The sequence below is a fragment of the Staurois parvus genome, unplaced genomic scaffold (assembly GCF_062004578.1).
Source record: "Staurois parvus isolate SC_StPar_1 unplaced genomic scaffold, SC_StPar_1.0 ptg000023l, whole genome shotgun sequence".
In the NCBI taxonomy this organism is placed as follows: Eukaryota; Metazoa; Chordata; class Amphibia; order Anura; family Ranidae; genus Staurois; species Staurois parvus.
In genome coordinates this window covers 2,684,038-2,710,726 of record NW_028317819.1, presented here as the reverse complement: position 1 = coordinate 2,710,726, position 26,689 = coordinate 2,684,038, and the positions used below count along the sequence as shown (strand labels likewise).

The window sequence follows — 26,689 nt, the reverse complement described above, 5'->3', positions numbered from 1 at the left end:
AATTACATAGCACTTATCGCACGTATATATAAATATATTTAAATATAATATGGTAATAGCCAAACATCAATGAAATTAAGATAAATAATTCATAAATACTGGAATCGTGCCTAAAAACAACCCCGAGCCAGGATAACTTACACTTCACATAGTATAAAAAACCTTATATAAGCCATATATATAAAATGTATAAACATATACGTATATGCATTTAGGTGAATAAAAAATTAAAAAATAAAAAATTAATTAAAAGTAGGCTAAACATATCAACTTGTATCAATAAAACAATTAATGTCAAGGTCTACATTCAAGCCTTGAGGGAAAAATGACTGTAGCTCATAAATCCACCTGGTTTCCAACTTGGAAACCTATCTCTTTTTGTAAGTACCCCTCCAATGTGGTTTCACAATGTCTATAGCAACAAATTTCAAGCATTTGGGATTGTTATTGTGGCACAGCCGATAATGTAAAGATAATGAATGGTCCTTAAAACCTTTTTTAATATTTTTTAAGTGCTCACGCAGTCTATCCCGTAACCTTCTTGTTGTCCTCCCAACATATTGTTTCCCACAGCCGCACTCTAATAGGTAAACAACGTATGTACTATTACAAGTGATGGTGAGGAAGATCTCATCTACTCTAGGGAATGGCCTAACCTTTTGTTTTATCGGAGGTACATTGATGATGTGTTCTTATTGTGGCAGGGGGATGAATTCACTCTTAAGAATTTTTTTATTACATTAAATTTTAATGAATTAAATATTAAACTTTCTTACCAGTATGATCTTAAACAAATCGACTTTTTAGATCTTACCCTACATCATCAATGTACCTCCGATAAAACAAAAGGTTAGGCCATTCCCTAGAGTAGATGAGATCTTCCTCACCATCACTTGTAATAGTACATACGTTGTTTACCTATTAGAGTGCGGCTGTGGGAAACAATATGTTGGGAGGACAACAAGAAGGTTACGGGATAGACTGCGTGAGCACTTAAAAAATATTAAAAAAGGTTTTAAGGACCATTCATTATCTTTACATTATCGGCTGTGCCACAATAACAATCCCAAATGCTTGAAATTTGTTGCTATAGACATTGTGAAACCACATTGGAGGGGTACTTACAAAAAAAGATCGGTTTCCAAGTTGGAAACCAAGTGGATTTATGAGCTACAGTCTTTTTTCCCTCAAGCCTTGAATGTAGACCTTGACATTAATTGTTTTATTGATACAAGTTGATATGTTTAGCCTACTTTTAATTAATTTTTTATTTTTTAATTTTTTATTCACCTAAATGCATATACGTATATGTTTATACATTTTATATATATGGCTTTTATAAGGTTTTTTATACTATGTGAAGTGTAAGTTATCCTGGCTCAGGGGGTTGTTTTTAGGCACGATTCCAGTATTTATGAATTATTTAACTTAATTTCATTGATGTTTGGCTATTACCATATTATATTTAAATATATTTATATATACGTGCGATAAGTGCTATGTAATTAGCCTTCATTTGGCTAATTTGACTGCACCTGTATTAAACTCCATTACAATGGAGTCAGGGATAGTGCAATAATATATATAATACCCCTTATGGCCAGTATACACTATAATATGGATGGTTTCTGTTTCCTGTATACTGGTCTTCTATATAGTAGTGCAGGTGAGATGAATTCACCTAAATGCATAATGATCGCCTATCCTGAGCCGCGATAACCAAGAAAATGGCCGCTATCGTATGCTTTGCGCATGCGCGAGCGGGCCAAAATGGCGTCACCGGCTTTTTCGTTTCACCGCGCATGCGCGGGAAACACTATATATGAGTTTGTCCGGCTAGTGCTCGCTCCCTTTGATAACGTGCTCGTCCGCACGAAACGCGTCAGTGTGGAGCCTAGCCGGTGACGTCACGCCGTTCCGTACCTCGTGGAGGCCGGCGGCCATCTTTGACTCTGGGATACCCTGTGAGTGACCTGTTTTTATTCTGCAATAAAGGCTTTTTAAAACGTACTACACTATTAGCGTTTTTTGGGGTGGGCTTTATGGTCAAGCCCCCCCCTCTCTTAAGGTGGATATCTCATATGAGTGCCCTGGGTGAGGAACCTGGATCAGTGCTATTAAGTGTCTCTGGATGTCTGGAATCCCCCTGCTGGCCAAGGAAAAGTGTATCCCCATCAAAGTGACAGCTTGCCAGATGATCCACACAGGTTCAGCTTTCTAGGACCAGGAGTGGTCTGACAACTCAAATGCGCATATTATGCGCTTTCTGGTGAGTGCATAATATTAGACACCTTTCAGCACGGAGTCAACCACTTTTGCACGGCTTACTGGGACTATTGTATCATGTTATGAGGACACTTATTAATCACCATTAAGCACCAGTAGCCCATCACTTATTACCCTATATGTTAATTTATATTAACCATTTGTAGCGCTGCATGTGTTGTTATTTTAGTGTGAAGGTTTGAGGTTTGTGCCTTTCATGCCAGCTGCTTGCTATCCATCTCCAAGCGCTCGTTAATTATTCTTTCTGCTGTTTTGACTTGTTACAACCAAGGTATGCAGAATACCATCTCTGAATGCACATGTTAAACCTTGAAGCAGATGGGCTACAGCAGCAGAATACCATACTGGGTGCCACTCTTTTCAGTTAAGAACAGGAAATGGAGGCTACAAGTCGCACAGGCTCACCAAAATTGGACAACAGAAGATTGGAAAAACGTTGCCTTGTCTGATAAGTCTTGAATTCAGCTGTGACATTCAGATGGTAGGGTCAGAATTTGGCATAAGCAACACAAAAGCATGGATCCATCCTGCCTTGTATCAAAAGTTCAGGCTGGTGGTGTTTTAATGGTGTAGAAGATATATTTTTGGCACACTTTGGGTCCCTTAGTACGAATTGAGCATCGTTTAAATGCCACGACCTAAGGCTAGGTTCACACCTATGCCGTTTGTGTTTGATCCATTTCTGCAGTGCTTTTTGCTGTGCGTTTTGCGTTTTTGCACATACATTTTGTGTTTTTTTCCCCAACTTGTTGCTGGGCAGAATAAAACAAAAACACATAAAAAACGCTCTTTATACTTTTCTGTCGCTTCTCCATTGAAGTCTATAGAAGTCTATGCAACATTTTCTGTTTAAAAAAGTCCCTGACCCTTTCCAAAAAACGCACTGGATGAGAACACGGAGATGTGAACCTTTCCCATAGGAAATCATGTTAAATAGACTGCTGTGCATTTCTGCAAAATGCAGCGGAAAACACATAGGTATGAACCTAGAATAATTGAGTATTGTTGCTGACCATGTGTATCCCTTTATGCCTACAGTGTATCTTCTGATGGCTACTTCCAGCAGGATAATGAACCATGTCACAAAGCTCAAATCATCTCAAACTGGTTTCTTGATCATGACAATGAGTTCACTGTACTCCAATGACCTCCACAGACACCAGATTTCAATCCAATAGAGCACCTTTGGGTTGTGGTGGAGCGGGAGTTTCACATCATGGATGTGCAGCTGACAAATCTGCAGCAACTGTGTGATGTCATTACTATTATTATCATTATACAGGATAGTGCCAGCAGTTTGTGCAGTGCTTTACAAAATTAGGTAGACATAACAGTTACAATACAATTTGGTACAAGGAGAAACAGAGGGCCCTGCTCGTTAGAGCTTACAATTATGTCAATATGGACCAAAATCTATGAGGAATGTTTCCTACACCTTGTTGAATCTATGCCATGAAGAATTAAGGCAGTTCTGAAGGCAAAAAGGGGGCCCAACCCAGTACTAGCAAGGCGTACCTAATAAAGTGGCCGGTGAGTTAAGTAGCAGAGGGGTTGTTAATCTTTTTCTGCTGCTTTGGATTAATGAAATTAACAGATGCACTAGATGGGCAACAATGACACGACCCCCAAAACAGGAATGGTTTTACAGGTGGACGCCACTGACATTTTTTCCCTGCTTATCTTTCCTGACTGTTTTTCATAAGTTTTTCATTTGGCTATGAGACGATACCTGGAAACTACAGAGGTTGCTAAATGTTAGACAACAAAATCTGAATTAACAAGAATTCAACTACAGGTGAGTCTAATTATTCATTAAACAGTCCTGCAAACAGTTAATTATAAAAGGGCGTTACTTATCAAAGAAAAACCCTTCCCATTTCATACTGTCAGCAATGGCACCACATGGAAGAGAAATGTCACAAGGCCTGGGAAAGATAATAATTTCTTTACACAAAAAAGGTGAAGACTACAAGAAGATCAACAAAGCTTTACTTATCAGTCAGAATACTGTAGCAAAAGTGAAACAAAAATTTAACAAAGATGGAACTGCAACTATCTCGCTGAAAAAGAAGAAGACTACTGGGACTCTACTCTGGAATGATGAGACCAAGATAAATGTTTTTGGAACTGATGGATTCAAAACTGTATGGCATTGCAAAGGTGAGGAGTGCAAAGAAAAATCCATTGTGCCCACAGGGAAACATGGTGGTGGCAGTGTCCTTCTGTGGGGCTGCATGAGTGTTGCTGGTGTCAGGGAGCTGCATTTCATTGATGGTATCATAAATTCACAGACGTACTGCTCTATATTGAAAGAGAAGATGCTACTATCACTCCGTGCCCTTGGTCATCATGCACTTTTCCAACATGACAATGATCCAAAACACACATCTAAGGCCACTGTTGCATTTCTGATGTTTCCTGATCTGAACCCAATTGAATACCTAGTTCTGAAGAGACAAGTTGAGCATCACTCTCGTTCTTGAAGAAAGGAAAAAGATAGATGTTGCAATATGTCGCCAACTTGTTCATTCCAAGCATAGAAGACTTGGTGCTGTCCTTACAAATCATGGAGGCCATACAAAATACAGAATAATTACAAACCTGATATAGAAACAAATGTTTACAATGTTAAAAACACACAGATAAGATTAGTGACATTTAGCTGACTCCTTTGCATATGTACAGAAAACAATAAAGGTTTACAGTTCCGCTTTAACATGTATACTGCTCTAACATATGTACCAAGTAAATAATTCATGTGTACTGGGGGACGTGTGAAACGAGGTGTAAAGAGTATCCTTAATTGGTCTATGTTGTAAAATTAGCATTCGGTTTATGTGCTTCCGGGTCATAAAAAGCTGAACACACAACAGTATAGTAGCATGGAAAGTACAGTATTTTGTATTCGTTATTCTTCTAAGTATCATTTGCCTACTAACATTTATGTGGAAGGAAATTGTGATTTTCTATAAATGAGTTTATTAGTCTGTCTTATAGTATAGTCTCAATTACATTCCCTATCCAGATGCTCTTCCCTTCATGTAATTGGGCACTAAATAATATGCAAAGTGCAATAACCCTCAGCTAACAATAAAATCAGCTGATAAAATGAGGCCCTTTAATACTGATATTTCATTTTTGGTGGTCTTTTGGTATGATTCCTTATCTGGCCTTTTATACCTATCTTTGGCTCTAGTGGTGGAATCTATCAGTCAGCAATTCAGAGTCTCACTCTTTCCGTTATAACAAAGGACATATCTCACAGGCCTTCACTGGTATTGTCATTAAAGTGTATATAAACCACAATAATATCCACAATAATACACTTCTCTTATTTGTTCCTTTTTGCTCTGTTAAATACACCAAAGAAAGATATTTTTTTAATATATCTAAAAGTTGCAAGAAAAGTACATGTTGATCCTGCTTGATACCCATAATAACTTCCCATGCTGCCTGCTATCAGTTAGCATTATTCCCAATTATCATTCTGAACTACAAAATACTTAAAGCGGAGTTCCAGCTGAAAAAAATGAAATAAAAGTCAGCAGCTACAAAAACAATAGCTGCTGACTTTTAAAATACAGTCACTTACCTGTCCCTCGGTTCAGTGGTGTCCTCACCCCCACTGGTTTCACCAGCCATCTTCTCTCCCTGGCGTCAGCATCTTCAGTGTGGGCACCCGGCTGTGACAGCTTGTGGCTTCACAGCTGGGTGCCCACTGCGTAAGCACAGGAAGCGCTGCGCTTTGTGAATGGCCCCTTAGTCTTCTAGGATCTGTCATGTGTCCCAGAATACTACAGAGAGGGAGGAAGAGAGGACGACTTCTGCTTCCGATCGCCTGGACAATCGCAGTGGAAGTGGGAGCGGGTACCTGTCAAATTCGGGTACTCCCCCCGGAGCAGGAGATGTTCTGCAATTCTAGGCACTTCCTGTTTCAGGCCAATCATAGACGGTTCGAATCTTGGCTGGTTCAGCAGGAGGATTCAAACCAAGTATGGGCAGGCTGAATGTACCCAAGTTGATTGATTGATCAACCTAGGTACAATCAGCCTGACAGATTTTACATGCGATTATTGCTAGCGACTGCTATGAAATGGATTCCCCTATCAACACTGACTTTGTTGATGGGGAAATAGGGCAAATTTCTTTTGTGGTTGCAGTAAAGAAACTTGCTCCGTCTATGGCCTGGCTTAGAGACGGGTAACAACACTGCTCTTCCATAAGTACAGTACAGTAAGTGGCTGTTTTCACCCTATGGCAGGAAATATGCTACTGGCAGGATCACCAGGTGAAAATTTAAAAACAAAAGTCTGCAAAAAGGAAACTATTTCAGCCCCCACATTAGGTGCTGGTAACCTGCAATATATTACTTTAATGTTTTTCAGGCTGATCTGAAGCTCAATGGTAATCTACAGGCTGGTGAATGAAAACCGATGTCTGTTTACATCTGACTAATTCAGAATCTGCTCGGTATAAAAAAATTTACATTCCTTTTCACTTTTTTGAGCTTAAATATGGCAGCAGGGGCGGACTGACCATTTGGCACTGCCCGAGGGCCCGGGGGTCAGTAGGGGGCCCCATGAGATGACCCTTGTACCTTTTTCATAGGCTTTTTGAGCTTGGGCAAGGACACAGGGGCCCCATGATCCCCTATTGCCTGGGGGCCCCATGAGTTGTCAGTCCGCCCCTGCATGGCGGATTGGAGGTAATAGAATATCAACGGATGCCCGTCTTTTTTCAGATGCTCACCCAGAGACCTTTCATTGGTCTATCCAGCTCAGTGAGGAAAAAAACTGAAACGCCAAGCATTATATTGCCATGAGGTTGAATAGAGAGTAAAAGGTAAATAATGTAACATACAGCCCTTAAAAACATGCATCAGCAATTTTTAATTCCTTTAGAATAACTACTAAACAGATTCAAGTAAGGCCTCTTTCGCATGGGGCGAACTCTGTCAGCAGATCCGCCTGGTCAGCTTATGCAGAGTGCACACAGTCCCTCTAAGGACAATCAGATGTAAATGGATCGCCTGTCCGTTCACATCCGACTGTCATCTGACGGATGGGAAACAGATCCCTATCCATCTGTTTTTAGCGGATTGGATGCAGGTGGGTGTAATTGGACACATGTCCATTTACATTTAATGCTCCATAGAGGGTAATGGATGGTCCATTCAGGTCCACTTGAAAAACGGACATTAACAAAACTAAATTCAAGGTGTAATTAACTCCATGCACAATTTTCGTAGCCTGCTACACCAACAAGTCTTTTCTAGGTAAATTTTGCCAAAGAACATAAGCAGAGGAATCTGTGGCTTCTACAAATCTCTATTACAAGGTTGCTAGTTTGCTAGTGGCTTCAGGAGCGAGCTGCTTGCCTATGCATCTACAAATTGCTGGTGGTCATCACAATCATCAAGGTCATCAGTAACTTCAGTGGGTAACATAATAAGCTATTGAAGCTGGCGATTCCATAGCTGGCATTAAATGATGCCAAATATCAACTGCTCGGCAACAAATCACTGGAATCACTGTGGCACAGGCCTTCCATTGACAGCAATTCAATAGAAATACTAAAGAGCTGCAAAATATAAAATTGTTGTTTTTGGGTTTAGCTATGCTCTAATAAACTCCTCAGATGCTTCATAGTACCTTGATGATACCAATAAAATAGTGCAGACAAAATGTTCTGGTATCACTAATTCGCTCGGATGGAAGAAATTCCTTATCTTTGCTGCTGTCCCTTGCATTGGGTATCACTTTATAAATGGTAATGGGTGGCATCATCTTGATTTTGAATGTCCCCACTTCAACACTCTGCAATATGATTGGCTGTCAGGATGTAAAAAACACAGCCAAGCGTGGCCCAAAAGCTGAAAGGGCCACTGAAACCACCCCAATGCCTGACATCTTTCAAAGTACATACAGTGGCTGCAGGAAAGGCTAGGAGACAGCTGAATTTGAACAACAAAAAGAGGTATTTAAGATTGTTTTTTAGGTAGCCCTATCGTATTACATGTGCCAATACTCAGCCTGTGTATTAATTATCAGCTTGCCTAGAGTTTTTAATTAATGACTGTAAACACTACTTATAACGGGTGCACTTCCAATTAAAACTAAGGACAGGGATAAATTAGAATCAACAGGCAGGTCATGAAGTCACATCATATTAAACTAGTTGTGTTTGTATGGTAATATGTTGTAGCAATAAATCACATATTTGCTTTCTGAATTTTCAGGCATGTGTAGTGTAAAGATCAATGGCAATAAGACCCCAGACTGGTCCTCCAATGTAATGGCCCAAATATATCAGGGTGCTGTTGTGTGGCAGCTGCCGCTGTCATGCTGACCAATGATACTGCTTGAACGGGTGAAAACATTGAGAATGAGGCAGTGACCCACAGAATGCCCCCTCACTTCCTGATTCGAGGCAGAAGTAGACACAGCAAGCATGTAATTACTGCTTACCTCTGGCACTAGAGGAACCTTACAGAGGACTGACTTTTCCTCTGTACTGGGGCCAACTTGGGGGAGCCAGGGTCTGATTGGACACCAAGTTTCTCCAAAATTTGGGCAGCCAAATTGGACCTTGAGAGAAGCTATACATAGCCCATTCTGGATCAGTCTGACACTCGCAATGTGGGTAGTGACCAGATAGAGACAGAGTACCCATTGGTTAGGGAAAGATAGGTCTAGGACGGGGAAAGTTCCTGATGGACAATAAAGGAATGGTCTAGGATACATATGAAGACTGCTGCAACTTTAGGGAAGGACCCTGTTCCAGTCTGCATCTGGTTTGATGCCTTCATGCGTCCTCTATCACCAATACAGCACACTATCATGAGAGGCCACTTTATGCCAGCCAAGGGTTTTAGGTCTTATGCGCAAAGGGCGGTTGTTTGCCTGAACTCCTGGTAGGAAAAAGCAGCTTAAAAAAAAAGTGATAAAAGACAGGCATCGCACATGCATTTAGGTGCGTCTAGTATTTGAGTGTTAAAGAATTCTAGTGGCCAAAATATGAATTTACTCAGGCCATGTGGAAATGTTAGACGTGTCTGGTGTTTATGCGCATTTAGGCACATTCTATGTGTTTTCTGCTCTTCAGCTCCTCTCCTGAATGCGCCTTTGGTGTTTTTTCTTTCTGCCTGTACACGTGCATGTGTGCATGGACATATAGGCCTAGTTAGAGGTGCTTTTACAGGCTGGAAAAAAAAAATGTTCAACACCTGTAACAGCGGAGTTTAAGCTCTGTGTGCATGAGATCTAAGCACAACTCTTTTAGGATGCTGCCTGTAAGTTCTGCATATCTATTCTATATTGTCTTGTTACAGAACTGTAAAGTGCCCTATTGTAGTTATAGATACTTGGGATTACACTGCAGTATTGTACTGTTTGTTATCTAATACATAAAATCAGAAAATTCCCAGAAGACACTGCTTGTTTGATCTCTTCAAATCACTCCTCCAGTTAGGCCTGCCCACATACAACCTCAATTTTTATCCCAGACACACACTATCTAAGGCAGCCTTTCTCAACCAGGGTGCCCAGGCACACTGGGGTGCCTTGGAAAAATTTCTAAAAATTGCCCAAAACTTGTATACAAGCCAGAGGGTGGAACAAGTCTGCATTTAAGTCACACAAAGCCACAGGGTTTAATTGTGCACCATTACGACCTTCTAGTCGCCAGTGTCCTGACAATCAGTGATGTCATCAGTTGATAAGGAGGATGTCGGTTGCCTGCACAGCATCCTAGTTTGACCCTCCCCTCCCCCCTCCATCAGTGCTGGGGTCACATTAGCTCAGTGATGGAGAAAAACTCTGGGAGGAGAGAAACACTGGCATACTAGTCAGTACCAGTGTACAAAAGTGTATTTGCTTTGAAAGAATAATTCACCTCTAATGTTGGGAGTCCTACATGTGTGGATGTTGCTGTGTTATATAAAACTATCAGAATAGTTTTTCACATTTTAGAATGGGGTGCCCTTTTAAAATTATGGACAGTCTTGAGGCACCCCATTTTAGAATGGGGTGCCTCAAGACTGTCCATAATTTTAAAGGGTGCCTCAGGACTGTCCATAATTTTAAAGGGTGCCTTGACTGAAAAAAGGTTGAGAAGCACTGATCTAAGACATTGCCACAGCATAAAATGACATGGCACACATACATTTTACAGGTATCTGAATAATACAAACCATAATATATTACCAACTTTACATGCTATACATTTACATCAGTCCTTGCTCTCAAGAGCTTACAATCTAAGGTCCCTACCTCACATATATACATATATAAATTTTTTTTCAAGTCCGCAAACGTGCGAAAAACAAACAAACCGTAAGTGAACAAAAAAAAAAAAAAGGTGCTAGTGCAAAACCAACACAAAAAAGTGCACTTAGGGGTGTGCTTTGTCCACCCCCGAAGGGGTAGGACCTCTACCCTTATCCCCCGGGGCACGAAGCTCCTGACAGGGACTAAGGTTCCCATGTGGTCCACCTAGCCAAAAGGCCTGGCGGACCCCTTTCCTTGTGGCCAGCCTAAACCAGCCACCAAGTACTTGGTAAGGAGGCTCTCCCAAAGAGAAGCCACCCTAGGGACAGGGGAGGAAGGAACCAAAAGGCCACACATCCTCCCCCTAGACTTCAGGTTTAGGCCCAAGGACCCACACCCTACAATCCGTGAGGAAAAAAACACACACATAAGTGAAAGGTGACAAAACGTGGGAGAAAAAATAAATTAAATAAGTAAAAATAAAAAAGTGGCCGTGCAATTGTGCACTGGCTAGGCCCTGAGGCCTGTAGCATAAAAATTGCCCTGGACTTAGCCAAAAGGCCTAGCCCTAAAAGGCGCAGTGCAGAAAAAGTGTTTTGGAACAGTGACCATGTGCGCGTTTCACACTTGGGATCCTATCCCCATGTGCTACTAAGAGCACCCCTGAGGCGACCACTCAGGGGACACTGGTCTGCGGACTCTCTGCCTCCCCCGCCCCTGGCCAGACAAGGTAGATCCGTTCAAACCAGGAGGAACTGGGCCCCTCTGGTTTTCCAGGGGGAATTACTCCCGGGCCCCAACTGCCTGTGGGGGCTTCGGTTTCTGTTCCAGCCTGTACTAACCATTAGGACCACCATCCTACCAGCAGTGGTACTATACAACCAATCATCCCCGCAAGCAGGAATGATGGTGAAGCACCCCTACTGGACACTGATAAGAACAGATACTACACTTGATCTTAGCCAAAAGGCCGAGAAGCGATATATACATACATATACTAGGACTAATTTAGGCAGGAGCTAATTAACATATAATGTTTTTAAAGCATGGGAGGAAACTGGAATGCCAGAGCAAACCCACACGCAAGCACAGGGAAAACATGCAAATTCCATGTAGATGGTGTCCTGACCAGGATTTGTACTGAGTACCACTTTGCTGTAGGGTAAAAGTGCTAACCAGTAAGCCACATACAGGGAAAAAAATAATAAATAGCTACAGGACCACTGCTGGTAGAAGAACACATCCAAAAGTCTAGCTTCATTGGGTTTCTATTTGACATGCAGAATGATCTATGTGGATCTCATATCCTAAAAATGCACAATATTTTATGTGCTGTTCTCCCTAGGCATTATATTGTTATTTTTATTGTATTAATTATATTTTAAAACAGTATCCCAATTAAACCTAAAGTGAACATGAAATAAAAGAAAGTATCTGAAATGCTGTAGATATTACTTAATGGGCACTTCAAGATGTCTGAATGTCTGGTCAGTTCACCACCCTAGGTACTCTGGTATTCAAAATTCAACCCAACTTCCCTGCCGGAGAGCCACTTCTAACCACCTGATATGTATCACTATTGGCCTATGAGGGTATCCATCACAGTGATCTGCTAAAAGTGAAGCCTAGGGGGTAGAGGATGAAGCCAGGCTCTTACCCTAGAACAGTCAATATCTGCATATCGGAGGAACCTGGCATTTCCTGATGTTCAGTTCTTGCATAATGGAAAAACTAGAACGTGATTTTAATAGTCACAGATTTTGGGTGTGGTTTTAATGTTTTCTTTATACTAATTTTAACGTGACTTTCCATTCATACAGGCTTGTCGCACCATATTTCAATTATTTTACTTCTATGGGTAGACAGATGCTTTTTCCTTTGGCTTCCTGCATTTTACTTTATTCACATTGTTTTCAACCAGGTCAGAAATCCTGCACTGGGAGCAAGGTAATCAAGGGCAGCATCACTGTGTAGCACTCCAAAGAAAGTAGAGCCTACAGATAAAATTATTACCTATACAAAGAAATAAGGCATAGAAAATATTAACATAGGCTAATAAGATCATTTACATGTTTGAACCTCCCTTCTGTGTAATCTCTTGTGACCCAAACCTTCCACTGTAGCAAACCTGTTTATTTATTAGTGGGAGCAAAAAAATCGCTTTTGGCAGATCAATGTCACTTGTATTTTGTATGCAAACAAAAAATTACTCAAACCATAGATTATTTTTTTATAGAAATATATATCAGATCACATGAATAAAAAATCTGGATTAATGAAGTCTTATCACATTGGAACTGAGACAGAAATGAGCGATGCTTAACAGACATTGGGCAAGGCCATGTTCTTCACCTGGCATTGTCTTATAAATTTGTTTTCTTCTGTACTGAGTTATGTTTTAGGGATTGCATATTTCCATGTAAGGTTTGCTTTGAAGAAGTTGTGTAAGAAAATGTATAAAGACCTGTCACCAGTGTATGTATATTAATCTAAATCTTCACTCCAGTATAGTCTTCAGTCTCAGGAATGGCCAGTTGTTAATCACTTGTATTCTCTCTGTAATAACAGATGTGTCAGGCTGTAGGGCCTAACGCTTGTTGAGCTCAGTGCTGTTAAAGGATAAGTTCACCTTTGAACAAAAAATAATAAATGCACATTTTTTTGCTGGTAAAAAATGTGCATTTACTATTTTTTTGTTTTAGGAGTCTGGAAAGCACTGCACCAGCTGCATGCTGGTGCCATGCAGGTCTCCTGAAAACTGCCAGTGTATCTGTCTGCTTGTACCTCGTACGGATTGCCAGTTTTACGCTCTCAGGAACAGTCAATGAACTACCACAGCATTCAATAGCGCCGTAAAGGCTGTCGAGACGTGTAGTTCTCCCATTCTGTGTTTTTTTTAAAACTGTGACAGCTAGTTGGGGGAGAAGATCCCCCGCTAGCTGTCATATTGGGGGATCGGGGGTGTGGGGGCCAGTTGTACAGTAATATGTTAAGCCCTGAAAAAAGGTTTTTGTGTGGATTATGTGAAATAAAGCTACAGTTATTTTTACTGACAATTTTAAGCTAACCATACATGGCCTCAGTTCAAGCTGTGAGTGGCTTTTAACACCACCAAGATTGAAAAGAGTTAAAACTCGATTGAGCCAAGTGGAAAATGATGAGCCCTACAGATGCAGTCCTTGTTCAGGTATTCAGGCTGGTATTTGGTTGTCCAAATAGAACATTCAACAAAGGAGATTCCTCAATCCTAGCTGCTTAGCATGGAAGAAGGTATCTATTGATTTTCTCCAGTTTAGCCCACAAGCTTAAAGAAAAATATTTAACAGTGTGCTAGTCTTACCCTGCCTCTTCCAACAGCCTGGAGAGTTGGTGATCAGCCCAGAGCTTAGATATGACACAGGACAGCCTTCTTGAAGACCCTGCAGTCCGACACTGGCCTGACATATTTGCTCTGACATGAAAAGTATATAGCCAAAAAATATTACACAGGCCTATCATTAAAGCGGTTCTAAAGGTTTAAGGTTTTGTAACCTCATGCATTCTATGCATGAAGGTAAAAAATCATCTGGGTGCAGCAGCCCCCCCAATACTCACCTAAACCCCCTCTCGATCCAGTGATGTTCACTGTAGTCTTGGCTATCCCGGGACTCCCTCTTCTCACTGGCTGAGACAGAAGTGGGAGCCATTGACTCCCACTGCTGTCAATCACAGCCAGTGAGCCAATGAGAAGAGAGAGTAGGCATTGCTGAGCCGTGGCTCCCTGTGTGAATGGACACGTAGAGCAGCAGTTGCCCCCATAACAATCTGCTTGTTGTGGGGGCACCCAACAGGAGGGAGGGGACAGGAGAGCCAGCGGGGGACCCGAGAAGAGGAGGATCTGGGCTGCTCTGCGCAAAACCACTGCACAAAGCAGGTAAGTATAGACATGTTTGTTATTTTTTCTTTAAGTATGGCGGCACTACTTTAACAACTAAAAGAGAATTTGTAACACAATAGACAAAGTTTTATGTCCAATCAGTATAAAATAAATTTACAGTATTTGTTTTATTTTAAACAAGTAATCCAGAATAATCCACTCCAGTTCCTGGAGTGTCGGATCCTCTTGACAACATGGGTGGGTTATATCTTCTTATATGGCAAACAATTTATAAATGTAAGCACACACTGTAGGGGATGTTACAGCACTTGTGGCCATTCTATGACCATCCAAAGTGACACCAAATGACAGTCTACTACAAGCTAACCAATTTATACTGAGCCAGCATATTTATATAAAAACAGAATCTTATTGGTTTCTGTGATTCATCAGTTACTGTATCTAGAACAATATTAAACCCACTGGTCAGCAGATGAAACTTCCCATAAAGCAGGTATCTCTATCTTTGTGTTTGCATACTTCTTAAGAGACTAAACTATGTGGGCATCATGAGGCAAAGTTGCATCACTAGTCCTGTGCTGATTTAATAGTAAAAAAGGGGCCATTTATACTTTCTTGCATTGAATTGTATTATTATAACAATATTGTCCCCCTTTGTTTTGTAAAGCACTATGCAAACTATTGGTGCTATGTAATTTTTGCATCATGATAATAATAAGTTAGACTAGGTCCACTAGAACAAAAAAAGCTCATCATTATACCATAACAAACAAATCAGGAACAGCAGATGTTCCTGGGGGAGAACAAAATACAAAACTGTTTTTTTCCTTTTTGGGTAGATTAAGGAAGGGTTACAACCCCTGTCAGTTTTTTTTTCGCCATCTGTGTCCTATTGGGGAGGTTTTCCTTGACTTTCTGTTTTGTAGCCAAAACAGGAAGGGAGAGGAATTTTTTCAAATGTGAGGGAATTCATGGGCTACTAAAACGAATTCCCCAAATGGAAGGTTTCCTCTCTGTTCCTGCTATGGTGACAACCTAAAATTTGGGATTTTCTTTCACTCTCAGTGGTAATGGCCACAAGGACAAATAGAGAGGGCAAATCTCCCTAACAGGGACACAGACAGCAATAAAAACCAGACAGGTGTTGTAATACCTCTCCATTCTATCCAAAACTAACTAACACTTTAACTTGTTCTTCTTCAGGCCTCTACAGCTTCAGTGTAAAAGTGCAAATTCTCCTTAACAGCTATATTGAACCAATTTTAGAAGCCAGGTAAGATACCTGAAACTTATACAGTATAGTTACATACATAACTCTATGTGCAACGCTATTTTCCAATAGCTCTGTACATGTTGGGTGACCCGTGCTAATAACTTACATATTTATGGGGCCTAAATATTGTCATGTTGTTAAATGCTTCTCTTATGTCCCGCATATGCAAAGAAATAATGCTACGGGTTTCTCAAAGAGTTCTCCTAATACACAGTGTATAAATTATTTTACTGTAATATTAGAATAGAAACAATCAGATCCTTTGCTCGTGTGTGCCAACTATATCATCATATTTCAGTAGACCAGTAGTAGATCAGTAGTAGTATTTACCTCCTTAAAGACGCACAGCGGGAACAGTTCTAACATGTGCACCATATATGCTTTTACAAGTTATTGTTGATTTTCCAAACAATAAGAGAATATGGGAGTTGTGTATAGGAAACACAGAACATGTTGTTTGAAATGCAAAGTTGGAAACCTTAAAATAATAATTTTTAGGTTGTACATTAATGGTATATTAATGACAAATATTGTAGCTATATTGTAAAGGGCTGAGCAAACTGTTGGCGCTATATAAATCCTGTATAATAATAATAATAATAATTCAGCCTTCAACCTTGGTTGGTTTGACTGTATTTATTGAGTTAATGTAGTTGTGGAGGTATCAAGTCGAGGAAATGGAAGGCAGATGGTCTACTTCTATAGAGCTTGAAAGGGTACGTTATGGGGATAGTTAGATAGTAAGGGGAAAAGAGAAGATATGAAAAAGAAAAAGGGTGGGGGTAAGGTAGGTGTAGATGTTAGAAGGGAAATGACAATTAGGAAAGGAGGGAGCTCGGCACCTCAGAGGAAGAAGAGATCCTCATCCAAGCCCATCAGAAGTAGTTTAACAATGAATGAGACATGCTCAGAAACATTTTATGTCTCTCTGAAAGGATGGCTGTGACCAGGGGCGGACTGACCATTCGAACACTCGGGCACTGCCCGAGGGCCCAGGGTTAGTAGGGGGCCCCATGAAATGCCCGTTACCTTTTTTAGGTGTGCTTTGAGTGTGGGCAAGGACACAGGGGCCCCATGATCCCCTATTGCCCGGGGGCCCCATGAGTTGTCAGTCCACTCCTGGCTGTGAGTTTCTTGTTGGGCATAGATCGAAAGGGTGGGCTGCGGTGTGCAATGGTACTGAAAAGTGTAACTCTATGTTGTACCCCTTGGTTTTAACCTGCTTCCTGAATATTATCCCTACACAGCATGTGATGCTTACATGTACTTGTGAACAACCCTTAGGGCTTTTTCTTCTTGCACACCCATACTCTAAAACTGAGCCAACACCCGTAGCAAATAAGCCATGTGCTGTGTCCTCCCTCAAATGTTAACATTCACATTGCCACCATTCTACAAACTCAAATTCTTTCTTAAGAATGATGCCCTAGCGTATTTTATGGCCATTCTACTCTGTTCTACCATGCTTTAATAGATTTCAGTTCAAGCCCTTATGCTATAGTTAGTACATATCACATTTAGAATTGGCCACCCTGCATCAGTCTTAAATGTCAGTTATATTACATTTACATTTTGGCCTAAGAAAGGAGAAGGAAAATCGAAAACATGTAACCACGCCCACAGGAACATCCCAGCATATAGATATCTTCTGCCCCTGCGACCCACAATGGTTACTGGCACTTCTAGTCTCGGTTCACAGAGTCCGTCAGCCTACCACACAGAACCGACGGCTGCAACAGCAGGATGATGCAGTAATAGGAGAGGCTGCGGCTCCTAGCTCAGGTGTGTTTATTACAAATTATACTGAGTGAGTAGCCAATTGTCTTTTAATAAACTTAGTTGGCGCCCCCTTTCTCCGTTTCTGCTAGGTTGCTTCTAACTTTGGAATGATTGCCACAAGTGTGACTTTGGAGACTACCAACAGGACAAAATAGATTTTATTCTGGACTTATGAACTGATGGTGCTTGTCCTATTTGCACTTTTAACCCTTTGTTGCTTAAGATTAAAGAACTCTTTAGCAACAAACAGCTGCAGTTTTATCCATGAATATGTGATTTAGATTCAAACAATCAACATTTAATTCTGCTCCCTGAGAAAAGTAAGAGCGTAATAGCAAAGAAAACATAAAACCTAATTTAACTTGTTAGGCTGCCCTTTTTATTTAGCTGAGTAAGCAATCCGAGGATCAGTGCTAATATGCATGCGGTATACGGAGTAACAAGTAAGCAAAACGCTAGTTTGTATGCAGTGAATGTCCTTACCTTCAGTCACAGGGATTTTTAAGCATGTGTGCATATCTATGTTTCACCAACTCAGCAAAACTGCAGTTGGGCGAAAACTCATTTGCACCAAAGTTTAAACATGCAATACAGACCATCATAGTCATAATAGGCAGTTGCCATATGTTCCAATATAGCAGTTCTCCATTTTATTAGAATTGTTAAGTATATATGCCTTCATAAAAAACAATGTTTGGTAAGAATTCCCTGGAGTGGGTAACTGCAAGTGAAGTACCTCCACCTGACCTCAAAATGTTCCTCTTTCCTGATCAGGCTTTTTTTTGCTATATGGCACTGCATTATTTTAACTGACAATTGCGTGGTCATGCAACACTGTATATAAATTAAATGTATGTATTTTTCCCTCCACAAATAGAGCTTTCTTTTGGTGGTATTTGATCACCAATGGGTGTTTTATTTCTTGTGCTATAAACAAAAAACAAACGTCAATTTTGAAAAAGAAAAAAAAAAATCTGTATTTTTTTACTTTCTGCTATAAAACATATCCAATAAAAAAATTTCATTTCTTCATAAATTTAGGCCAATGTGTATTCTGCTACATATCTTTGGTAAAAAAAATTCCCAATAAGTGTATATTGATTGGTTTGTGCAAAAGTTAAAGCGTCTACAAACTATGGGAGATATGCTGGATTATTTATTTATTTCTATACTGGTAATGGCAGCGATCATCGACTTATAGCGGGACTGTGATATTGCAGCGGACAATCTGACCCTGACACTTTGTGGGAACCAGTGATTCTAATACAGTGATCAGTGATAAAAATATACACTGTCTCTGTACTAATGACACTGGCTGGGAAGGGGTTAAAATCTAGGGTGATCAAAGGGTTAACTCTGTGCCTAACCAGTGTTTTCTTGTTTATTTTTATGTGTTTTTACTAAGGGATATGCTGGATTTTATCCCCTGCTTTGCATGGAAACTAAATCCAGCACATCCCTGGTGACAGGTTGGAGCTCTGCATTGTTTGCATATGCGGAGCTTTGTCCAGTGTTTCTCCTTGCTGCTCATTGGGTGCTGGTGTTCATCGATTGGCTGGCACTCATTGATCGGCATCTGCTGTGACAAATCACAACAGAAGTGGCACATTCCCCCTACAGGAAGTGCAGAATCACATATATATATATATATATATATATATATATATATATATATATATATATATATATATATATATATATATATATATTGTGATTCTGCAGAGTTGCCACCCTATAGCAAAACTGATATAGGGTGATTGGCAAGTATTTAAAGTGCATCTGAAAGGGCCAATAATGCTTCAACATTCATATTGCATTTGGCAGTCCATTTATTTTAAATGGATCATGAATGCAGCTAATTACAAAAAATGTCCTGTTCTGTTTTTTTTTTTTTTGTTTTGTTTTTTTTATGTGAGCATTGTGGTGCACTACAACATACGGTATATATGCCTTTAGATTCAAGGAATGGCAGAGCACCAAACCGCACATATACAGGGGCTGATTTACTAATACTGGAGAGTGCAAATTCTGGTGCAGTTCTGCATAGTAGCCAATCAGTTTTTAACATCAGCTTGTTCAATTAAGCTTTCTCAAAAAACCTGAAAGCTGATTGGTTTCTATGCAGAAGCTATACACCCAGTTTTGCAAACGTCCGGTCCGGCGGTCATGCTACCTGGCCTGTTATGCAGGATTCTAAACAAGGGGTAGGTCACATGACATTGCATATGCTGACTACACTCAATGCGTATATGTGACATATATGAAGTCTGTCACAAACTAAAATGGTGGCATTGGCAACTGGTTTATGCAGATTTACATGATGGTTTGCATTGCTGCTACGGGGAGTCAACCCAGCCTAGAGCACCTTACACAGTACATTGGATGCTATTAGTGGCAGCATTGTGTGGAAACCTCTCAGGTTGGCTTTAGGAAGTGTACCTTATTACCAATAGCATCTAACTGTGGATACATGTTTTCCAATAAGCAACTAAAACCACATCATCAGGTCTGTACTGTACATGATTTATAACTTGCATTAGCTTTATACTATATGATGGTTTTACTGTATTTAAGGTAGCAGATGTGCCCCCCCCCATAATTACCCCCTGTTAAGTACCCCCTATGGCCCATACACAACAGCTGAAAACTTAAGTTCTAATGTCATGGATGAAACATCTGACAGTGTATAGCTGGTCTTAATAAAGCATGGATTTCTTATTGTACATATCAAGTTGTGGTAACTTTAGGTGAAACCCTGCCAGCCTATTCTTCCTCCTTCAAGAGTCATGTTTACTAATTAGGTCCTGAAGTGGTGCTTTAAACCAAACCTACAAGTCATACTTAGTAGGGGGTAAATGTTAGGGGCCTCACAAAGCCTCAAAAAGTCATTCTCTTATGACTTAAGTGATGCTATCCTAACAAAAAATATGGAAAATGCATTTATTTGGAATACTGGTGACTTTGTATCTGGTTCTGGCATGTCACCATCTGTAACAATCACATTAAGCATCCACCAGTTATTTAAAGGTCCAGTGCAGCTTCTATTTGGTCTTCAGTCAAAGATAATTTTTTTCATTTGAACTCCCTGCTTCCAAGCATGGGCCTTTGTAGTTCTCAGAGAGATAGAATGTATATACAGCATCATAAGACCTAAGGCTGCAGTCCTGCCCAGAAGCATTGGAAAGCCTTGATGAAGTCAAGGTTCAGTGAATTGTATTGTTCTCTGATTAACATTATCTTTTCACTGACTTTTACGGTGAACCTTCAAAACTGATTTCTGACAGCAGGCACCAAAAAGTGCCTGCTATTATCTCAAGCCAGAAAACTCAAGTCAGTGCATCCCTCTGAAACTGGCTTCATTTTGATGCTTGACTTCCTGACTTTTAAATGAATGCCCACCCATCTGCTGCCTCATTTCCGACCTAGAATATCTCCATGGCCAGGAATGGAGCTCTCACTGGACAGGGAAATGGTGGGAGGACAGGACCTAGCTGTAAAGTCAGGGAAATCAAGTCCTTAGCGATGTGAAACTAGTTTCAGAGGGTTGCACCCAGGTAGGTTTTTATATGATAAAAGCGATAGCAAACATCTTGCAGTCCTTATTCTCAAACGAGACATCTAAATGGCTGACAGAATTGTTTCCTAAAAAAAATGGTCGATTTAGATTTCCTCTTAGACATAGCTGTATGAGTCAGCTTCCCTACCCTACAATACCACAACCATGATACCCTTTAGAAATATCTCATAATATGAAAAGACAACTTCAGTTTTTAGATATAAACATAAAGCTTCTCCAAATGATCTAATGCAATTTTATACAGAATGCACAAATACGATGACTGAACCCATGCGATGAAGACTATTCTCAGCAAGCACCCTTGGGTCTATTTCTAGACAAGAACCCAAGGGGAAGTTCAGACACCCCAGTAAATTATCAGCATTGTGGCTATCTGATCCCGGTAGCAGCAGCTGGGTTGAATGACCACTCCGTTATGTCGGTAAATAGCCACTTCAGCTTATGATATTAAACCGTGCCCTCAGGAAGAGATTTCAGACACAATCAAGCTTAGATGGAGCAGCGAGATCTCAGACACAATTACTCAGGAACGTTTCTATGCAAATTTCCTCATGTAAGCTCTCCAGGCAAAGCCAATACGCCTTTTGTATTCCAATGAACAGACAGGAGAAATGTTCCCTGTTGCAACCCTGGTTTTTCCATTGTCCATTTTTCAAGAACTGCACAGGTATTGGCTATTGTTATAAGAAGGAAAGCTAGACGTACTGAGGATGTAATGTACATATATACTTGAAGAGAATGTTTTTGCAAATATTACCATGGTCATATATTATAAATGAGCCTAGCCATTCTGCATGAACTTCCCTTACCTGCAATGACCATGGTCTCTGTAAATATCACCATAGACATTTAATGCACATCTAATCCACACACAGCCATAACAACCACTAAAACATCTACAGATAACAGGTGTCTTTTTAAATCAAATAATTTTATCACATAAAACAAAGCAAACATATATAATACAACTGAATTATATATGCCTCCAAAAACCCTTGTCATCTAACTTGAGTATATGGATATAGAATACAAGATATAAACATGCTGACAGTGACACCTCAGACACGCCACCCGTTGTGGTACAAAGCTTGTTGTTGGGAAGAGAAACCATACCATAATGCATGCCTCTATATTCACACCCCCAGACCATTTACCTCAGGTGACTTACTTGTGAGACACTATGCCATACATAGGCTGACCCGAAGTGCTACAGCCATGCAACAATTAACACAACCCACCTGCTCGGGGCCTTGGAAGCAGATTCTGCACTGCGGGGTCCTCATGCCACTATCGATACTGCTGCCCAGGGAAACGGCGTCCAGCGCAGCCCCGAGCCTCCCGTCCTTCTCTTCCAGTCCCAGGTTGCGGGTTCTAGGATCAGACCCATAGTATTCCTCATCATCGTCTCTAGAGGAGCAGTCCGCAAAGGGTGGCCATCCACAGCCCCCCACGCCGAGCCCGCGCATAGCGTGGCCCGGCTCAGGTTCACTTCGCCCAGATCGGGTCAGCACCAGAACCTTCAGTTCATTAAAGAACATGCGAAGCCGGTACTTAAACATCATTCACCAGCCGGCGGTCCGGGTGTTTGGGGGCTTCCAGGACACAGCCAGACAGGTCCCAGAAGCAGAGGCATGGACACAGGTCCCGATTGACCCAATAATAATAAAAAATGCTCCTCACTCCTCCGTGCTCCTGTGTGCCAGGGAGAAGACTGCACTGCATGGGGTTAAGTGAGTGCTATTCCCTATTGTCTATCTAAAGGGACTGGAGGGACTGCAATAAGGTGCATCCACCAACCCTTAAAAATTATAGGGGGTTGGGAAAGCAAATACTCTGAACTCTAACGATTCATCTGGGAAAATCAAATTAAAGCAGTGTTGGGCATAAGGGAGCTTGTAAAAGAATATTTTTAATGATCCCAACGTGCATTACTAAAAAAAAGGGGTCAGCCAGGGGGAGACCTGCAACCTTACTGCAAAGGGGGCTGACAGCTGGTAAGGGGGGAGGTGGGCAACAATCTAACGTCCACCACCCGAAAGCACGGCGGAAGGCGGAAACGGTTAAATGCAACTGAATACACGAGAAAGCAATTAACATAGATGCAGGATGGGAAAAGAAGAAGCAGACTGCCTGGGATAATGAGATATCTTCTCTGCCCATCCTATCTCTGGGAGAGCGTCGCCTTCCATGCCCCCTAGTAACAACCAAATATCCGCCCGAAAAATAAAAAAGGCTATTCTGCAAAATCAGCCCACAAAAAAAAAAGCAATAATCCAGCGTGAAGGCAATGATCTGGACAAGGTGCTGGATTTTCTCCAGCCGTTGGATCTTATGTCTTCCCTCCCCCTTGCTTCCTCTTTCTTTTCCTCGGATGAAACACGCAGGGCTTCTCTTTTGTTTCAGCTCTCAGCATCCCCAGTCTGATCTGACTTGCCATCCATCCACTCGTGATTTAACCGAGGGACCTGCATCAGCAGCAGCTCATACATTGATCCTGCTGGGAAGCCACCTCACTGCAAGGGAAAAAAAAAAAAAAAACGCACACAACGTTTATGGCAATACAAACACAAAGCAAGATCCCCCTTATTCACAGATAAGAAGCTTATCCCCCACTGGCGAGCCATACATAAGACACATCAAAATACACACCATGCACATGAATCTGAATAGGGATGCTGATTCCTTACCATTCACAGCCTTCTGGCTCCAGGAGATGCATTATTTCCACCCAGCAGCACAGAATTTTTTTTTTTATTGCATTCAGCTGTGGCAGAAATGGATAGCTATAAAGTGAGGGCTGGATAAATATGGCTTCTTCTTCCGGTATGGCATGTTAAATAAAACATTTTTTTTTTGTAGAGTGTTTTTGTGCGGTGGGGCTGGGATGTGATCCAGGCTTGTGCTGCGCATCTGCAGCTGGGTGAGGGATCTAAGGGGACCTGACGTGTGCATTCACGTGGGAGTGGGGCGGGAGATGTGAAAGTGACCGGAGTGGGGATGCTAGGCTCAACCTGGATCAGTCACAGACAAGCCCTGCTTGGTAGGGTGCGCAAAAAAATACCAGCCACAGCTGGGAAAAAAGGAAACAACACCCCGGGCACTGTGTGCTTCATGTTCATTGAAAGAGCTCTAGGGAGATTAGTTAGGATTTGAAAGCAAGAAATGTTGCCTTTGAAAAAAAACTCAGCCTTGTTTACTTAACCCTTTCCAGCCAGAGGGAGCCAGCCCTTTAAAGCGTGTCTATGATCAAAGCATAAAATCACATATTAATTTCCACATTTAATTTCAATTATTTCTAGGCTCCTCCTATTAATCTGATCGATCTTGATGTTTGTAAACTTACCTTGTAAAGATCACCCTGTGTGTAGGTACTGCTGTGTCACACATTTCACAGAGCCTGCCTTCTGATCTATAGAGGTGCTGAGAGGAGGAGTTTCAGGAGGCGGAGTCAGTACAGGAATCACTGCTTGCAGGCAGCAAGGTACCATGGGATATGTAGTCCTTAAAAATTGAAAGAAAGCAGCAAAGGAGAAGCTGCAAAGCATGCAGGGAATCCAGAAAGATGTGGAAAGAGACGTCCAGCAGACAGGCAGAACTCACAACATGGCAGAAGATTTTTCAAACAAGCTTATATTAGATTGTAAATTTAACTATTGTTTGTATTGCTGATGTAATAAAATGAAATATGTGATTATAGGACTCCTTAAAGTAGAGCTAAAGGCATTTTTTTTATTTTGGATAGTATGATAGAGGGTTAAAATTCCTGTTATGGTTTTTTTTACCATTTATTTCCCATTGGGGAGATTTCCCATCACTTCCTATCCCATAGCCAAAGAAAGAAGTAAGAGGAAATTCCCCCAAGATGAGAAAATCCATGGTTGTCACTAAGGTCACCAGAACTAGTGTCCCCATCAGTGGCGGGACAAGGTCATCTAGTGCCCTGAAATTGTCCAAAATGTCTTGGTATGCTGACACCCTAAGAGCTCCCTTCACTGGAAGTAAGGGGCCAAGCCCAACCCCTGAAAAACAACCCCACACCATAATCCCCCCTCCACCAAACTTTACACTTGGCACAATGCAGTCAGGCAAGTACCATTGTCCTGGCAACCACCAAACCCAGACACGTCCATTGGATCGCCAGACAGAGAAGTGTGATGTCACTCCAGAGAACATGTCTTCACTGCTCTAGAGTCCAGTGGTGGCATGTTTTACACCACTGCATCCGACGGTTTGCATTGCGCTTGGTGATGTAAGGCTTGGATGCAGCTGCTCGGCCATGAAAACCCATTCCATGAAGCTCTCTACACACTGTTGTTGTTGTAATCTGAAGGCCACATGAAATTTGGAGGTCCTTAGCTACTGACTCTGCAGACAGTTGGCGACTTCTGCGCACTGTGCGCTTCAGAATGTGCTGACCCCGCTCTGTCATTTTACGTGGCCTACCACTTCATGGCTGAGCTGCTGTTCCCAGTTGTTTTCTCTTTATTATAACACCACTAACAGTTGACCGTGGAATATTTAGCAGCAACAGAATTTCATGGATGGACTTATTGCACAGGTGGCAACCTACCACGGTACCACGCTTAAATTCACTGAGCTCCTGAGAGCGACCCTTTCTTTCACAAATGTGTGTAGAAGCAGTCTGCATGCCTAGGCGCTTGATTTTATACACCTGTGGCCACCCCTCATAAAAAGTTGCCACACTAATCTTCACATTTCCCCCCTAAGCATAAATTCTGTTGGAAATCCAAAATTTTCCCCAAACAAAAATCCCAGTACAAATTCCCCTCCCCCCCCCCTTCAAAGCAATCTTCAAATCAGCATAAACCTTTGCCTCGCCCTTCCCCCTTGCAGCTCAAATCCTCTCTCTCCCCAAATACCCCCTCCTAGCACAAATCCTCTACCCCTCTAAATCCTCCTCTTCCAGCACCCCCCCCCCCAGTTTTGCTTTTCTAACACAAATACCCCTCCTAGCACAAATACCCCCTCCCCAATCATCCCTTCTAGCACAACCCCAGATCTCCCCCCTCTCTAGCACAAATCCTCTCCCCCATCCTCTCTCCCAGCACAAATCACCTTTCCAAGCACACTCCCCAAATCACCCCCAGCAGAAACCACCTCCCCCACAAATTTCCCCTCCTAGAACAAATTTTACCCATCATCTTTCCTTCCACCACAAGTCCTCCCTGCTCAACAACCCAAATTTGTTTTTTTCTTTACTTTCACTTTTGATGAGAACGGTAAACTGGACAAATAGAGAGGGTGAATCCACTTAATGGGGACAGAGGCAGCAATAAAAACCTGACAGATGTTCTACTCCCTCCCTACTTTATCCAGAAATTTTAAAAAAGTATTGCCTTTAGTTCTAAGTTTCCACTGCGTATGTCAATGCACATGTGTTAATCCATTTTAACCCAAATTGAATGGGCTGGCAAAACAACTTAACAACCCAGAAAATGGACATGCACCTTTTCTAGCAATGCACCTTAAAGCGGAGCTCCACCTAAAAGGGGAAGTTCCGCTTTAAGCCATTGTCTCCCGCTCCTCATTGGCACCTTTGGGGAGCGGGTACCTGAATCTGACAGGCACACACTCCCACTTCTGCTACGATCCCCCAGGCGATTGAAGTG

General features: G+C 41.5%; 1 protein-coding gene and 1 pseudogene across 1 annotated transcript in view; both read right to left on the bottom strand.

Moving 5' to 3' along the window:
- The window catches only part of MARCHF9 (membrane associated ring-CH-type finger 9), a 208,564-nt gene extending 184,577 nt beyond the window's left edge, over positions 1-23,987 (bottom strand). Inside the window, exons 1-2 of the mRNA XM_089692739.1 lie at positions 23,747-23,987; positions 22,298-23,572 (exon numbers count right to left, since the gene is read on the bottom strand). Coding sequence (XP_089548865.1) covers positions 22,298-22,621 — 324 coding nt within the window. The 5' untranslated portion in view covers positions 22,622-23,572; positions 23,747-23,987. The remainder of the gene's footprint in view (positions 1-22,297; positions 23,573-23,746) is intronic.
- On the bottom strand, positions 11,368-11,535 carry LOC149472097 (U2 spliceosomal RNA; annotated as a pseudogene).
- Positions 23,988-26,689: the final 2,702 nt, after the last annotated feature.